Source organism: Nicotiana tomentosiformis, chromosome 2, assembly GCF_000390325.3.
Source record: "Nicotiana tomentosiformis chromosome 2, ASM39032v3, whole genome shotgun sequence".
NCBI lineage: Eukaryota > Viridiplantae > Streptophyta > Magnoliopsida > Solanales > Solanaceae > Nicotiana > Nicotiana tomentosiformis.
This window is the reverse complement of record NC_090813.1, coordinates 146,380,526-146,398,739: the sequence shown is the minus strand read 5'-3', so window position 1 is coordinate 146,398,739 and position 18,214 is coordinate 146,380,526. Positions and strand designations below refer to the sequence as shown.

The following is an 18,214-nucleotide window of genomic DNA, read 5'->3' as shown; positions in this document are numbered from 1 at the left end:
TGGTTCCCACAGAGAAGGAGAGGATTTGGAGGTTCATTGATGGCCTCAACTATGGACTGCACTTCTTCATGACTCGGAAGATTGTATCAGGTTCTAGGTTCGACTAGGTGGGTTATATTGCTAGACGCATAGAGCAAGTTCGTAGCCAGGAGCGTGAGGAGAAGGAGGCCAAGAGGCCTCGTGGTTCAGGTGGTTTCAGCAGTGTCTCATCTGGAGGACAGTCCCACCACAACAGGGGTCGTCCTTATAGGCCCTCCCAGATGGCGCGTCCGGTTTATAATATTGTATAAACTAGCCATGGTTCATACAATGCTCGTCCGGGTCAGTCATCTCTCAGTGCCCACCTAGCTCAGAGTTCATCCCATGCTCTATCTGTTCAGAGTTCATCTGTACTAGGTCCTTCTAGTAGTTATTCTGGTTCTCGGGATTTGATTTAGTACCCGCCGCCATTGACGGATCAGAGTTTCTTTGAGTGTGGAGAGTTTGGGCATATGAAGAGGCATTGTCCCCATCTTTTGGGATGTCCAGTTTAGTAGAGGGGTCGGGCTATGACTTCTGCACCAGCTACTTCACCACCTGCTCAGCCAACTCGGGGTGGGGTTCAGGAAGCTATAGGTCGCCCTAGAGGGGGAGGCCGATCAGGTGGCGATCAGGCTCGATGCTATGCTTTTCCTGCCAGGCCATAGGCCGTCGCTTCAGACACAATGATCACATGTATTGTTTTAGTGTGCCATAGGGATGCTTCCATATTATTTGACCCTAGTTCCATTTATTCATATGTATCATCATATTTTGCTCGATATTTGAATATGCCCCGTGATTACTTAGTTACACCTATTCATGTGTCTACACCGGTATATGATTCTATTATTGTGGACTGTGTATATCGGTCGTGTGTGGTGACCATTAGGGGATTAAAGATGAGAGTTGATCTTTTACTGCTTACATAGTTGATTTTGATGTCATATTAGGCATGGATTGGTTGTCACCATGTCATGCTATTCTAGATTGTCACTCTAAGACAGTGACATTGGCGATGCCGAGATTGCCTAGGGTTGAGTGGAGAGGTTCTCTGGACTATGTTCCTAGTAGAGTAATTTCATATTTGAAGGCCCAACAGATGGTTGGGAAGGGATGTTTGGCATATTTTGCCTTTGTGAGGAATGTTGGTGCTGATACTCCTACTATTGAGTCCGTTCCGGTAGTGAGAGACTATCCGGATGTGTTTCCTGCATACTTTTCGGGCATACCAATGATAGGGACACTGATTTTGGTAATGACTTGGTATTGGGCACTCGGCCCATTTCTATTCCTCCATATCGTATGGCACCAACAACGTTGAAGGAATTGAAAGAGCAGTTCCAGGAGCTTCTTGATTTGGGGTTCATTAGGCCTAGTGTGTCGCCTTGGGGTGAGTCAGTTCTATTTGTGAAGAAGAAGGATGGTACTATGCAGATGTGCATTGATTATACGCAGTTAAATAAAGTTAAAAACAACTATCCTTTGCCGCGCATTGTGACTTATTTGACCACTTTTAGGGAGCTAGAGTGTTCTCTAATATTGATTTGAGGTCTGGGTATCACTAGTTGAATATTGGGGACTCTGATATTCTGAAAATGGCATTCAGGACCCGCTATGGTCACTATGAGTTCCTTGTGATATCTTTTTGGCTGATCAATGCCCCAGCATCATTCATGCATCTGATGAACAGTGTATTCTAGCCATATCTTGATTCGTTTGTCATAGTATTCATTGATGATATACTGGTGTACTCTCGTAGCCAGGAGGAGCATGCACATCATCTAAGGATTGTACTACAGAAGAAGCTTTATGCTAAATTCTCCAAGTGTAAGTTTTGGCTCGGTTCTGTGGCATTCTTGGGGCACGTGGTGTCCAGTGAGGGATCAAGGTAGATCCAAAGAAGATTGAGGTAGTTCAAAGTTAGCCCGGACCATCTTCAGCTACTGAGATTCGGAGTTTTTTTGGCTGGCTGGATATTATCGCGGCTTCGTGGAAGGTTTCTCATCCATTGCTGCGCCTGACTAGGTTAACCCAGAAGGGCGACCCATTCAGGTGGTCTAGTGAGTGTGAGGGGAGCTTTCAGAAGCTTAAGACTGCCTTGACCATAACTATAGTTCTAGTTTTGCCTTCAGCATCAGGTTCATATACCAAGTATTGTGATGCTTCATGGATTTCTATTGGGTGTGTATTGATGCAGAAGGGTAGAGTGATTGCTTATGCTTCACGCTAGTTGAAGCCCAATGAGAAGACTTCCCCGTTCATGATTTAGAGTTGGCAGCCATTGTCCATGCATTGAAGATTTGTAGGCATTATCTCTACGGCGTGTCTTGTGAGTTATTTACAGATCATCGGAGTATACATCACTTGTTCAAGCAAAAGGATCTCAACTTGAAACAACGGAGGTGGTTAGAGCTGTTAAAAGACTATGATATAACCATTTTGTATCATCCTGTGAAGGCCAATGTGGTGGCTGATGCCTTGAGTAAAAAGGTGGTGAGTATGGATAGCCTTGCTTATATTCTTGTTGGTGAGAGACCGCTTCTTGGGATCAGCTTCTATCGCTTGAGAGTTTGCCTACAACAAAAGCTACCAATCGAGTATTCAGATGTCGCTTTATGAGACATTATATGGGAGGTGGTGTCGGTCTTCGGTTGGTTGGTTTGAGCTGTTGAGGCTAGGCTGTTGGGTACAGATTTGGTTCAGGATGCTTTGGACAAGGTCAAGTTTATTCAGGATCGACTTTGCACAACACAGTCCAAACAGAAGAGTTACGCCAATCGGAAGGTTCGTGATGCTGCCTACATGGTGGGAGAGAAGGTATTGCTCCATGAAGGGTGTTATAAGATTCGGGAAGAAGGGCAGGTTGAGACCTCGGTATATTGGCCCTTTAGAGGTGCTTGAGAGGATTGGAGAGGTGGTCTACAAGCTTGCATTGTCACCTAGTCTATCAAGTGTTCACTTAGTGTTTCATGTTTTCATGCTTCGGAAGTACTACTGTGATCCGTCTCATATTTTAGGACTTCAGCATAGTTCAGTTAGATGGAGATTTGACTTATGATGTGGAGCTGGTGGCCATTTTGGATCGGCATGTTCGAAAGTTGAGATTAAAGAATATAACTTCAGTAAAAGTCCAGTGGAGAGGTCAGCCAGTCGAGGAGGCTACTTGGGAGACCAAGCGAGAGATGCAGAGCAGCTATCCATATCTATTTGAGACTCCACGTATGATTCTAGACCCGTTCGAGGACGGACATTTATTTAAGAGGGGGAGAATGTAACGATCCAGCCAACCGTTTTGAGTATTATAGCCCCGTTCCCCCATTTATTGCTTATTCTATGTTTGTTTATTGTTATATGACTTGCCGGAGCAGTTGTTTTGGTTTCGGAGATGTTTCGGATATCCCATGGATGAAAGCCTAAGTTGAAAGAGTTGATCGGATGTAGACTTATGTGTAAATGACTCCGCAATGAAGTTTTAATGGTTCCAATAGTTTCGTACAGTGCTTTTGGGCTTAGGAGTATATCTAGATATTGATTTGGAGGTTCGTAGATCATTTTGTCTTGAATTGGCGAAAGTTGGAAAGTTGAGAAGTTTGACCGAGAGTTGACTTTATTGATATCGGGCTCGGATTTTGGTTCTGGGAGTTGGAATAGATCTGTTGTGTCATTTATGACTTATGTGCAAATGACTTGTGGAATAGGTCTGTTGTGTCTTTGAGGTCACTCGGAGTTGGTTTTGTATTTTTTGGCATTGGTTTAGAATTTTGGAAGTTCAATAGTTCATTAGGCTTGAATTGGGGTGCAATTCGTGTTTTTGATATTGTTTGATGTGATTTGAGGCTTCGACTAAGTTCGTATAATTTTTTAGGATATTTTGGTATGTTTGGATGGGGTCCCGGGGGCCTCGGGTGTGATCCGGATCATGTTCGGCTCATTGTTGGATTTGTAGGACTGTTATTATGTCTGGTTCTAGTTTCCTTATACGCGATCGCGAGGGAAGGTCTGCGGTCACGAATGGCTGTTTGGTGAGTGGTGAAGTTAATCTATGCATTCGCGATCATGGTCCCGCGTTCGCGAAGCTATGTGGTATCAGGTCACCACGAACACGAGTAGTATTGCGCGTTTGCATAAAGGGAGTGGTCAGCTAGGGGTATAAGGCTTCAAGCCTACGTGATCGCGCAACTAGAGATGCGTTCGCGAAGAGTTGGATCTGGTAAGCATCACGTTCGAGATTGAATCTTCGCGTTCGCGAAGTGTATTTTTAAGGGTATCATCTTTTATTCTTCGCGATCACGAAAAGCTTTCCGTGATCGTGAAGAGGAACCACTAGGCAGACTATTTAAAATTTCAAAATGAGGGTTAGAGTATTATTTCATATTTGGACTTGGGGAGCTCGGCTACGGGCGATTTTTGTGAGGGATTTCACTACAAATCAAGAGGTAAGCTATTTTTTATTACTTGTGTCCAATAATATTGAATACCCATTTGTTTCTACACCACGATTATATGTTTTTAAGGTGGAATTTGAGGGATTTTGGACTAGGGATTGGAGAGTAAGATTTGGGGGTTTGAGAGTCAATTTGTGATCGGAATTGGATGATTTTGGTATGGTTGGACTCGTTATTGAATATGTGTTCGAATTTTGTGAATTTTGTCGGATTCCGAGGCGTGAGTCCGAGGTTGACTTTTTTGGGTTGATTTTTTAAATTTGGTTAAAGAACTTAGCTTTATCGCATGGAATCGATTCCTGTAGCTTATATTGATTATATTAAGTTATTTGTGACTAGATTCGAGTCGTTTGGAAACCGATTCGCGAGGCAAGGGTTTTGTTGGATCATTGAGTTGCGCACTTTGAGGTAAGTAACACTTCCAAACTTGGTACTGAGGGTATGAATCCCTAGAATACGTATTATATGGTTGGTGTTGGGGTGACGCACATGCTAGTCGACGGGCGTGTGGGTGTGCACCATGGTACTAATGACTCGGTTGATTCTGTGAAACTGTGTAGTTATCTAGTCTTGTTTTTATCCATGTAATTCCTACGTGTTAAAGTAATTGAGTTGTGATTCATGTTAGAAATTATGTTTAGGTTATGTGCTTATTCTGTTGGGACCCACTAAGGTCATTTCTGCTAAAGAGTTATTTGCTTAAATTGCAATTATATACTCAGTCATATTCATTCATTTGCATATCATATCTCAGTCTCTATTATCATTACTGTTACATCATGTTATCATTGTTTGGGCTAAGTGGTATGAGATCTGTGAGCCCATGAGACTGGAGAGATTGATGACTGAGTTGGGGCCTGAGTGCTGGATTGTGAGTGATATTTATGGGATCGGGCAGCATGTCACAACAGTTGTTTATGTGATCAGGCTGCATGCCGCAACATGCCTTATTGCCTCATTTATGGGATAGGGTTGCGCGCCACAACATGCTTTATTGACTTATTATGGTATCGGGTTATGCGCCGCAGCAGACCATGTTGGTTGTAGATTAGCGCTTGGGCAAGATCCACCCCTCCGGAGTCTGACATACGAGTAGTGAGTGTAGGTACCGTATAATACTGAGTTATTTTGTGTGATGAGTAGGAGTTTGAGACGGACAGATTGAGTACTCTGAGAGCGTGAGTACCTGAGATTATTATTGTGATGCATTACATTGACATGCATATTTGAGATGTACGCATAGAGATGTAACATTCCTCATGCTAGTTGTACTTGGCATATTTTTATCACTGATGAGCTTAAGTTGTTGAACTTGAAAGCATGTCTAAATTTCTGCATTGTGTACGAGCTGAATATGGAAGTTTCTCTGAGCTATTACTGTCAATTTCTTGTTATATCTGTGTTGTCATTATTTTGATTTGGACTGTATCTTTCTGAGCTGGTCATTGCTTTCAACCCAAGGTTAGTCCTGTTATTTATTGAGTACATTGGGTCAGTTGTACTCATACTACATTCTGAACTTCGTGTGCAAATTCAGGTACATATGGACGCGGTGGTTGTTAGATTTGGTGCAGTATCTGCTCGAAAATTATTGAGGTAGCTGCTATGACGCCCGCAGACCTCGACTCTCCTTCCTTTCAGTTTATTCAGTACTGTTCTACTTTTCAGGAAATTGTATTACAGATTTAGACTGTGTTGATAATTAGTAGCTCAGGAACTCGGTGACACCATGATTTTGAGATTGTTGTATTTGAGTTGCAGTTGTTCTTATCAGTTATTTATGAGATTTTTCACTGTTGAACTTATTAAATCATGTATTTAATTCAAATATATAATTGTTATGCGATTGTCAGCTTGCCTAGTAATGTGTTAGACATCATCACGACAGGTTGGGAGTTTGGGTAGTGACATTTTGTTATAGACTTACCGAAATCCATCATTCTCTAAAAGACTACGAAATCTTTAAAATCATTAGGAAACTTTTTTGAAAAAGAAAATCTACTTTGGACATTTGGAAAATATCTAAGAAGATACAATTAATAAAGTGAACGAATTCCAACGTATTTAGTTAGAGGTAAATATCATCGTGGATTTAGCCGAAAAAATAGATGGGAAGAAATATTCAAAATACCAAAACTACGATAACTCTCGCAAGCAAGTATAAAACGAAAAGTGTAAAAATATGATAACAGATGCCAAAATTTTAACCTGCCCTGCCTCATTTAGCTCTTTTTCTTGATTTTGCCCTGCCTTGCTCCGTTCCGCCCCGCCCCGCCCCGCACCATTTAATTTTTCTCCTCTATTTTGTTTTCACTTTTGAGTGTTCTACATTATCTTCTCACTTATTTGGACTTCTTTTCTTCAAAATAGTGCACCATTTCAATTTCATGACATAATTTTTCAGCGTGAATGAAAATGGATAAAAATCTTATTGTCACGGCCCCAATTTTTCTCCATAGGACGTCGTGACGGTACCTAGTCTCTAAGACTAGGTAAGCCTAACAACATACGGAATAATTGAAATAACAATAGATTTAAGTCTCAAACTCAATGGCTGTAATAAAACAACGTTACAACTCAGCATATACAAATCTCGAGACCCGGCGTAATACAAGTCACAAGCTCTAAGTATGAATACTGGATAATCATATACATCATATTTATATATAAAGAATAATGAAATAAGAGATCTAGAGAGAGGGGGACTCTGAGGTCTGCGGACGCCGGCAGGTATACCTTGAAGTCTGCGCAGCAGAATCCCAACTAATGCCTGGGCTGGTAAGAAGTGCCTGGATCTGTACAAAAAGATATGCAGAAGAGTAGCATGAGTACACCACAACGGTACCAGTAAGTGCCAAGCCTAATCTCGGTAGAGTAGTGACGAGGTCAGGTTAGGGCCCTACTGAAAATAATAAAAGACTGAACAAATGTAGGCAGTGTAATAAAGACAGTAATAAAATTAAAACAACGAATAGTATAACAAGATTAGCTACACATAACTAAGAAAATAGTGCAACATGGAGAAAGACAATTAAGAGTATGCTAAGGAAACAACGATCAAGACAAGTACAAAAGAATGGGAAATGTCAATAAGAGTCACTACCGAGGTACCACCTCGTAGTCTCAAATCACAAAATAAATAACAATCTTTCATTATATCACCGCAGGAGCCTTTACATTTAGTTTTGAAAATTATATTTTTCGAAATAACATCCCGCGTTTTAACTCACCTTATCACATCGCATGGCTTCTAGTAGTTCCCCTACTAGCCACGCGTATCAAGCCCACTTTATCTCACCGCATGCATTTCAATACCCAGATCTTATACCACAGCATGTGTATTAATATCACAACGTATCACAAAACGCACCTCAAGTGCCCAATATTATAATTTGCCAGAGAACCCAAACAATAGCAGAATTTCACAATATGGAGCCCACGGCTCAACCACAATGTACACAAAGTCTCAAAAATAATAACAGGAAGAATAACTCAATAGAATGATATTTCACATCTTAACACTTTGCCTCAATTGGAATCACGACCTTTGCAACTCAATACAAATTTCAACAATAAGATATTCCAAGAAATAGCAATTTCAAGTAAGAACTCAACAGTTAAATAGTGAATACAGAATAAGGAAACAAGAATTTTAACTAAATAAGTAGAGCAATTAGCAAGTAAGAGATATGACAAGTAGACATGTGAAATTAGACTAAATATGATGACTATAACATGTTAAAGTAACTCAATTAAAGCATGAAAGGAATCTACATAGCTAACAACTGAAAATTTCAATATTTAGCCCGTGTACACACTCGTCACCTTGCGTACACGGCTTTCACATATCACAATTATCACAACAATAACAAATCCTAAGAGGTAATTCACTTCCCCGCCTCACAACCTTAGACAAGTCACTTACCTCAAACCACGCTAAATCAATCAATTAGAAGGCCTTTTCCTCGATTTTCCAACTTCAAACGGCTCAAATCTAGTCAAAATAATTTCACACTATAAATATAAATATAGGAAACTAATTCAAACAGTGAAATTGCGATCTTTGCAAAGAATTGAAAATTCGACCCAAAAGGTCAACCCGAGTCCGTATCTCGGAACCCGACCAAAATTATAAAAACCGAACACTCATTCTATATCGAGTCCAACCATACAAGAATTATTCAAATCCGACCTCATTTCTCCTTTCAAAACTCAAAAATTTAGCCTAAGAAGTTCTACCACTTTTTCCAAATTTTTTCAACTCCAATCCCTAATTACATAATAAAATAATAATATATTCGAGTAATTTAACCAAAATCGAGTTAGGAATTCTTACCACAATGATCTATCTGAAAATCCCTTAAAATTTTGCCTCAAATCGGGCTCTCTAAAGTCCAAAATGTGAAATATGAAATAAACCCACGATCTCAAACTTAAGTTTTGATGCCCAGTGATTTACATATAGTAATCGCGGAAATCTATTCGCGATCGCGTAAGACAATTTCTGCCCAGCTCCATTTTACTCTTCATGTTCGCGTGAAACCAAACGCGAACGCTATCAACAAGTTGTCTCCACTTCGCGACCGCATCCCAGGACGCGCGATTGCGTAGCACGAGCCGCCTCAGCCCCCAGCCTCAACATTCCTTCTACGCGAATGCGACCTCCTTCACGCGTTCACGATTCACTACAAGCCAACCTTCTGCGATCGTAGACGTCCCTTCACGATCGCATAGATCAAAATTCCCCCAGTGCTAACCTACTCTTCGTGATCACATTATTCCACTCGCGATCGCGTATAAGAAAACCAAAAGCACCAGGTTCAGCAATCATCCATGTTCCGAAATGCGCTGAACATGATCTGAATTACACCAGAGACCCCCGTGACCTCAACCAAACATACCAATAAGTCCTAAAACATCATACGAACATGCTCGAAGCATCAAATCACATCGAGCAATACTAGAATCACGAATTGCACATCGATTCAAGCCCAAAGAACTTATGAACTTCCGAATTCTAAAACCAATGCCGATCCATACTAAAACAACTTCGATTGACCTCAAATTTTGCACACAAGTCATAAAATGACATTACAAACCTATTTTAATTTCCGGAATCGGGATCCGACCCCGATATCAATAAAGTCAACTCCCGGTCAAACTTTCCAAAATTTTTCATTTTCCAACCTTCATCAATTCACGCCGAAACGACATGTGGACCTCTAAATTAACATCCGAACATGCTCCTAAGACCAAAAGCACCCTACAGAGCTATTGGAACCGTCAAAACTCCATTCCGAAGTCATCTTCACATAAGTCAAACTACAGTCAATTTTTATAACCTAAACCTCCAACTTAGGGACTATGTGTCCCATTTCACTCCGAAACTCACCCGAAACCAAAACCAAACACCCCCGACAAGTCACAAAATTATAATACAACATAAAGGAAGCATAAATTAGGGGATCAGGGCTAAAATATTCAAAATAACCGGTCGGATCGTTACACTTATACCAGTAATTCATATGTTTTCTTTCTTTTATGGCCTATGTTACAATTTGATTTTTTGACCTGAGATAATTTTAATATTTTAAGATGTGAAATAATATATTTTTAATTTCTTTAAGGTGCTATATCAAATATGATTTTACTTAGTTGAGAGTCTATGTATTTCTGCTATTTTATTATCATAAGATTATTTTAAGATGTGAAATAATATATTTTTAATTTCTTTAAGGTGCTATATCAAATATGATTTTACTTAGTGGGTTGCTTTATTGGTGAGCACCCTCCACTTCCTACTAAGAGGCTGTGAGTTCGAGTCACCCCAAGAGCAAGGTGGGGAGTTCTTGGAGGGAAGGAGCCGAGGGTCTATCGAAAACAACCTCTCTTCCCCAGGGTAGGGGTGATGTTTGCGTACACACTACCCTCCCTAGACCCCACTAGTGAGATTATACTGGGTTGTTATTGTTGTTGTTGTATGATTGTAACATCAAAAGATTATTCAAACTTTTAATTTGGCCTTAAAAGTCAAGACCAAATGATTAGTTATTTATTTATTATTCTTTAGTATGAGAGCCACGTATTTGCCATTTTTAGTTGCTTTTACTTAATTTTTACTGGGTCTGGGTGATTGGAGCTATGGAAGCTTATATGTACAATAAACTAATAGTACTCAGTTCAACAAATCTTATAACATAAAATACAAATCTGCTCTCGCCCTGCCCCTGCCCAGCCCCATTTAATATTTTAAATTGTTTAGTTTTGACCCGCCCTGCACTACCCCGCCCCATTTAAACATTGCCCTGTCCCATTAAGCCTTTGTCTTGTCCCGCCCTGCCCCATTCCTAAGTAATATAGGGGTTAATTTCATTCAATATCGTTCAACTACTGCTTAATTCTACTAAAATTACTTATCTATTTTTTGTAATTAAACTTTACCATTTTCACTTCAAAATTATCCGGGCTCAAATCCCACAAAATTCGTATAAGAAATCTGATATAGCGTAAAATATAATTTGAAACTCTTAAAATACATATCACGTCAACTTAAATTGGACCATACCCAATTTAAACATATTTTCTCTTAAACCTGATTTGACCCACATTAGCGTAAAGTTCTTTTCTTATATGTTATATAATAATAACCTTGGTGTAAACATGTCAATCAAGTCGGATCGGGCCCAACCCCGCCCCTTAAAGGTGAGCCCTATTAGCCATTAATTTGTTCCTAAAACAAAAGCCTATGCAATTAGCTAGGCTGATATGTTCAGGAGTAAGGATGCTGAGTTCATTTGCAATTGGATGGAATGAAAAGGAATTACAGAATGCTGAGTTAATTAATGCAAAGTTTTATGCTGAAAATAAAATATTATACTACAATACAGAGTTTTATGTCAAAGTTATTTTTTGAGCTGCCTCTAAATGCTTCTGGTTAAGAATTGTGCATGTGAGAGGTATCAGATATACGACGGATAGTGAAAATACACATATTAATTAAGCTGGCGCGCGCACTACACTTATAAAAAATTTCTTGTCATGAAAACATCCATCGAATGTAAGCTCATACATTATAATAAGATTACACAGCGACATCAAAGAAGGGTAAAGCTTGGTATTCATTTCCCGATAGTATTAAGTACCATAATATTCCATCTTTCTGTTAGGTTTAGAATTTTAATAATATTCAATAATCTAAAAAAAACCTTGACTAATGACACCTTCTTGTGTGCAGAATCTTTTAGCAACGATGTTGATAAAAGGAAAGCAGATCCTATTCAACGGCTATGTATTTTGAACTTTGATTTACATGGTAAATGAATCAATTAATCAAAGAACAAAGAAGAAAGATCACTCAATCAGCCTTGTCAAAGATTCTCAAGCGCGCAAGAATGGGAAGAGAGCCAATCAAGGATAGAGATCAAATCCAAAAGAATCTGCAGAAGCTCAAATCAAGGAGGAATGGAAGAAGCAATTCGTCAAGATTAAGAATGAATCTAGCTACCATTTTAAGCTAGATTCATGAGGCTATCCTTGGGTCTTTCTCTTAGATGTATATGCCTCACAAGGAAAGGACTCCTAAAATTGCTGCCAAGACTCATCAAGTTATAAAGGAAGAAGCAGAAGAATATCAAAGGACACGCAACTACATCAACTATTTCTAAGCCTTTCTAATTCTTAGTACAAGCACATTATTCTTGAGTCTACAAGTGTCACAAAAGATATGAAGAGTTAGAACACAAAACGAGAGCTGTGTCAACATTGAAAAGAATCATTGTTGCTGTATATCGTTGGTGGTGAACCTACTAAAACAATCACTGCCGTAAGCATTCATCAAAGATCTAAGAGAATCCTTGTGATCCAAGGGAACTGGACGTACGTACCACACCGGTATTGAACCAGTATAAAAACTGTTGTGTCTTCTTTATCTTCCTGTTCCCTTAGTTTATTTCTATTGAAATCAATCAACGCGCAAGGTCTAAGTCGACTAAACTCATACTTAGTCAACTAAAAATTTTAAATCGATTACAATTCACCCACTCTTATACTTTCACTTTCTGTTGTCCTAAAAATCAGATTGCCTAGTCAAATTAAAATATCGTCCATTAAATTAAACAGACTATATTTTCATTTTCATTAAAGGGGACAAATTAAAGGCAGGGTCGGTTAGGAATACACTGAAGAGGACCAGCATCAGAAGTTAAAGAAGGAACTTGGGATCCATCAGCAACTGGAAATGACTGTGGTGAAGTATAATTTGGAGTTGGATTTCCTGTTCCTGATGCATTGAAGAAAGCTCCATTCAAGAATTTGTCTTTGGATGACTTCCAATTCCACTGCGCCCACACCGTTGGCAAAGCATATTCCCTATGTGTTACCTGTCACGATTATATAACGTTGTAATTTCAAAAGCTATATGCAGCGATAAAATCAAGAATTTCGATAAGAGTATTTAAAATTATTTATATGTATAGAGGTAATTTTTTATCATTACACTCAATGAAATCTTTTTCATACACATTACACAGTATAATTTTTCCGATGAAGGGTGTTCAACTGACTACCCTTCACCGTAATAGCTACGCCACGGGGTATATGTATGTAAATATCATCAAGTATAGTGATACTCTACTTAAACGTAGTTATAAAGAGAGTATGTAATAGAGAAAGTACGATGGGATTTAAACCTTAGGCATTTAATTTACCCCAAAACAAACTCACCTCTTTCAACGTCACGTTGTTGGAAGCAATGAAGTAATTCCCTTCACTAAAAATAGTTGGTTCGGAGCTTCCACTAATGGCATGAAGTCCCCAGGGTTCATAATAATTGTTGGCAATATGAACATATCCATATCGAATCCTGCATCATACATACAAACATTCAGCAAAAATGTTAAGAAAAGATGAAATAAAAAAGGTAAGAAATTGACAAAATAGTAATTCCGTAGGAATGAGAATCATCTCTCTCTCTCGAGGAAATTTCGCTTTAGAATAAACTCACTTTTGGAAATAGGATCTTCGCTTTACTAGAAATCATGTGAATGACAAAAACTTTGGAGGAATAGAATATTACCTTGGTATTCTATCATTAAGATAAGGACCAAAATGATTGAATGCGATTGTGACATTCATGATCTTGTCCTGATAAAATCCGTCTATGTTCCCCAGCGTCATCACCTGAAATTGCATTGTTATTTGGGAAGAACGACAAGATGTACATTTAACCATGAAAACATATATATACTATTAATAAGACTAGTTTCTCGCACAACAGGCGTGAATGATTTTTTCATCTCCTATCCCCTTGTGTAATACGGAAAAAATTAAAAGAATAAAGAGAGATCGAGAAAGGCACAATAATTACCCAATTATGTTTGAAAAAGATATTGTTTGAGACTGTGATATCATAAGAAGTAAAAATAATATCGAGGAGACCTTCAGTAGCACGACCGAGAAAACAATGGTCAATCCAAACATTTGAAGAATTTCTTATAATGATGGCATTTCCATCAGTACCAGGCCTAAACACAACCTCAGTAGGACTAATTCTAACATTTCCTTCTGGAGCTCTCAAGCAAATATCTATCTTTACTCCATGAATAATCACATTCTTTATAACATCAATACTAATACAAGGTCCTAATCCTATTTCAACTTTCGCACCTCTTCCATCTATGGTTTTAAAACTATTAATTATAAGTTCGTTTCTTAAATTTATGAGCATATCTTTTTCGAAAATAATCCAAAGTGGTTCGGTTTGAATTACACCATATCGGAGGGTGCCTGGTTTAGGATTTACGGGGTCATCGTCAGTATCATTTACGACGTAAATCGCTCCGCCTTTTCCTCCCAAGGCACCACTTCCAAAGCCTTTAGCACAATCGGCTAAAGCTTGGCGATTGCTAGACCAATTCGGATCTGATCTCCAACATGAATCTATAGGGTTTAGAGTTTTTGCATTCGAACAAGAAATGGAAAACAATACAAGACATGAAAATAATAAGAGAGAACTGGGATTTGCCATGAAAATAATGGGACTATAACAATTTGGGGCACCGTGTTAGCCTTATATATAATCAAGTCTAAGGAGGTTTTGGATGTTGAAAATGCAAATCTATATTGAGGTTTAATTTATGGATGGTGGGATTTATTGTCATAATTATCTTGCATATTCACGGATAAGCGAGTAAATCCCAGAATCATCTTGCATATTCGAGTACAGGTGAGATTTTAATTATGTGTTCATCCATTTAGGTGAATTCTTAATTTTCTTACTCTAGTTAGCACATGATGAACTGTCCTTTTGATTTTTTTAATGCTTTTGCAAACCAAAAAAAAAAGGAAAAAATTTAAAAAATCAACTTTCAAATACAATCTGCATATATCAGCTAAAAAGGAAAAAGATAGAGCAAAACAGTTATTAGTTTAATTGGTGCATGATGAACTACCATTTTGGTTTTTCATGTTTTTGTAAACCAAAAAAGGATAAAATTTAAAAATCAAGATCCAAATACAATCTATACATATCAAGCAATTAAGAAAAAAAGGAAAAAGCACAACAGTTGTTTCACAACAGTTGTTTCTTAAATCTTAGTTACGTCCATCGCAGGGGTTGTAGACATGAATTTTAGGAAATTAAAGTCCATATTAAATTTGGATAAATTCTCAAATTCAAAAAATATCAAATCCAAATCAAGATTAAATTATTTTAGTCCAAAACATAGATTTAAATTAAACTCAAATTCATTGGCTAGTCTATTGAATTAGTCTTCAAATGATGAGCCCGCTTCATTAGCCCAAGGTCCATGCCACGTGTCAAATGACGTGGCACACCAAGATAAATCAATGACCAATAAAATCATGCCGCATGTATGAGTGATGTAACATACCAAGTCAATAAAAGAACTATCGCCAAATGTCCAAATAACTTGGTTCAACCATTCATATGCAATCTTATCACATAACTTTGTTGATACCTTTAAGGACTCATGTGAACCAATCAAATTGAAGGAGACGAGTATGTGTTCATCGCAAACTCCTTCCCCTATAACTATAAATATGGGTCTCCATAAAGCCAAAAGGCATCATAAGAAGATTAGAAGAAGAGGACAAATCTTTCATAAATCAAGAAGCCATGCTCTCTAATGGTGATCCGTAAGTATTCCGCATACCATGAAGTCTTTGTTTCCAAGTGGTGAGCCGCAAGTTTTCACCCTCAAATTTGTGATCAAATTTTGGCTCTGCATTTGTTGTCAAATCCCAACAAGTAGTGCAATAATTCATACAAGTGAAGCACTCAGAGAATAATTAGAGGATTATATCTTTTAACTTAAGATTGTTCAAATATTGTAACCTACACAAATTATTAAAATATAAATACTTTTATTTGTCACTATATTTCTGGTCTTGATTATTATTTTCAGAAATAAAATTTTAGTTGTTACAAATTTTGGCACGCTCGGAAGGACTATCTTTGCCTTTCATCTCTTCTCTCCGATGATAAAATCCAAGAACACTAAGATAGCTTTCAAGAAGGTCAACTCAAAGCTTCTTTCACAAAGGCTTCCAAATCCAAATATTCTATTGCTATGAAAAATATCTTAGATGTTACTAAGGAAAGCGTGGGACCTATCACATGGAACCAATCAAATTGCTAGGATAATGAACATCTCAAGCGCAGTCCAAATCTTCTGTTGTCTTTGGTTCATCATCCTCAAAAGGCGTGAGATCCTCCACAAGAACGACTGAAAAAGAATGATGTTTCCGAAAGGATCGAAAAGGTTCTTACCCAACTTAATTTATCTGAGTCCAAAAAATCCTTTATGTAATTCGACGATAATCTCTTGAGCACTTGATCTACTGCGCATAACATGTCCAAAGATCATGTTCGAAAAATCATGTTATTCTCTGTCATCTACAACGGTGATACATGCGATGATGACCAACGCTTCGTCCGTAGAGGACCAACTTGCAAACTCGATGAAAGCGATTGAAGGCTTGACCAAATATATGCAGGACCAAAACTTCCAAATTGATAAGCTGACAGATATGGCGGATAACATAATGGAAGGAGATTCTAACCCTGCACCTGGGAAGCATCCAGAAACAAAAGAGAGAATTGATTTTCCCGCATCATAAATGGTATCTTTTAAGAAAATTCCAGTCTCTTCTCAAGGGATGATTCTAATTGATCAACTAAAGCAGTTCATCATGGGGACTATAAAAGATAAGTACGAGGTTTATGTCAAATCCTCTCTTACATATGCAAAATCACACACCGTAAAGATTGATAGCTTGAAGATGCCTGGTGGTTATCAACCCCTAAGGTCTCAGCAGTTTGACGGTAAAGGATAATCAAAGCAACGTGTGGAACACTTTATAGAAACATGCAAAAATGCTAGAACAAATTGTGATTATCTCGTTAAACAATTTGCTCGTTCCCTTAAACGGGAATGCTTTTGACTGGTACATAGACCTTGAGTCTGGTTCTGTTGATACTTGGAAGCAGTTAGAGCAAGAGTTTCTCAATTGTTTCTATAGCACAAGGCACATCGTGAGCATAATTAAACTTACAAATCCCTGCCAAAAGAAAGATGAGCCAGTTATTGACTTCATCAATCACTGGAGGAGCTTAAGCCTTAACTCCAAAGATCGTCTTAGTGAAACTTATAGCATCGAAATGTACATTCAAGGCATGCATTAGGGTCTTTGCTATGTCTTACAAGGCATAAAGCCTAAAATATTTGAAGAACTAGAAACTCATGCTCATGATATGAAACTATGTATGGCCACAAGTGGAGACCAAGGGCTACTTGCCTTTGATCCTTACGATGAAGAAGAAAAAGCAAAGAAGGCGAGGATGGTGGAAAGTTTTCATCCAAAAATAAAATCGAAGAGTCTATGCATGTCACTATGTTCCCCAGCCCACGATCCTAAACTACAAGTTATGATGCTCCTAAACACATGAGCCTAAACTCAAGTTATGATGCTCCTTAATACATGAGCCTACACTACAAGTTATGATTCTCCTCAACCCACCAGCCTAAATTACAAGTTATGATGGCACGAGCTTAAACGGCATGTCATAAAGCTCATTAGTTAGACACTATCCTATAAAAGAGTCTAAAGGGATAAAGGTTATTGCTAATTGTCTTCTAAGATTGCTTGATTCCTCCATATTTTCCCCCAACTCCCAACTCGATTGTCTATTGATGAAGATGGTTCTTATTGTATTAAAATTCATCATGCTCCGATTGGAGGTATCGTCTACTTACTCCGTACACTCTGCCTACTTCTTCACCAAACTTGGGTGGAAGAAGCATTGCATGTTTCGCTAAAATTAGGAAGGACTACTCCAAGTATCTTTCTCTCCAAGTTAAAAGGATAGGATGTTCCATGTGACTTGCTCTCAAGGTCACAAGAGAAGTGGATGCTCCAAATATTTTTCATCAATGCCATAGGGTATAACGACCCAATCGGTAGTTTTGAGCATTTGTATTTTGTTCAATTATTTGAAGTCTTGAATAGCTTCATATGATATATTATAACTTGTGTGAATCGTCGGCTTTGGTTTTCAGGTGATTCAGGATTGATTCGGAAGAATGATTCTCAACTAGGAAGCTTTAAGCTAGAAAAGTTGACCAACTTTGACTTTTACGTATTTGACCTTGGATCCGAGATTTGATGGTCTGTTAGGTCCGGATAGTAATTTTGGACTTGGGTGTATGTCCATATTTACATTTGGATAT

The 18,214-nt window shown here is 38.4% G+C and overlaps 1 protein-coding gene across 1 annotated transcript; it reads right to left on the bottom strand.

The window, feature by feature from the left end:
* Positions 1 to 12,571: 12,571 nt before the first annotated feature.
* On the bottom strand, positions 12,572 to 14,689 carry LOC104116004 (putative pectate lyase 2). Its single transcript, XM_009626774.4, has 4 exons — positions 13,831 to 14,689; positions 13,540 to 13,643; positions 13,188 to 13,326; positions 12,572 to 12,844 (listed from the first exon to the last, which is right to left on the bottom strand). The coding sequence occupies exons 1-4, from the start codon at positions 14,488 to 14,490 to the stop codon at positions 12,617 to 12,619; spliced, it is 1,131 nt and encodes a 376-aa protein (XP_009625069.1). The 5' UTR covers positions 14,491 to 14,689; the 3' UTR covers positions 12,572 to 12,616.
* Between the last annotated feature and the right edge of the window lie 3,525 nt (positions 14,690 to 18,214).

Excerpts from the sequence above, each read along its gene's own strand:
- LOC104116004 (XM_009626774.4), bottom strand. The coding sequence starts at position 14,490 with ATGGCAAATCCCAGTTCTCTCTTATTATTTTCATGTCTTGTATTGTTT. Across the intron at positions 13,644-13,830 it reads TCTTTTTCAAACATAATTGG|GTGATGACGCTGGGGAACAT; the intron begins GTAATTATTGTG and ends ATGCAATTTCAG. Across the intron at positions 12,845-13,187 it reads ACAACGTGACGTTGAAAGAG|GTAACACATAGGGAATATGC; the intron begins GTGAGTTTGTTT and ends TAATCGTGACAG.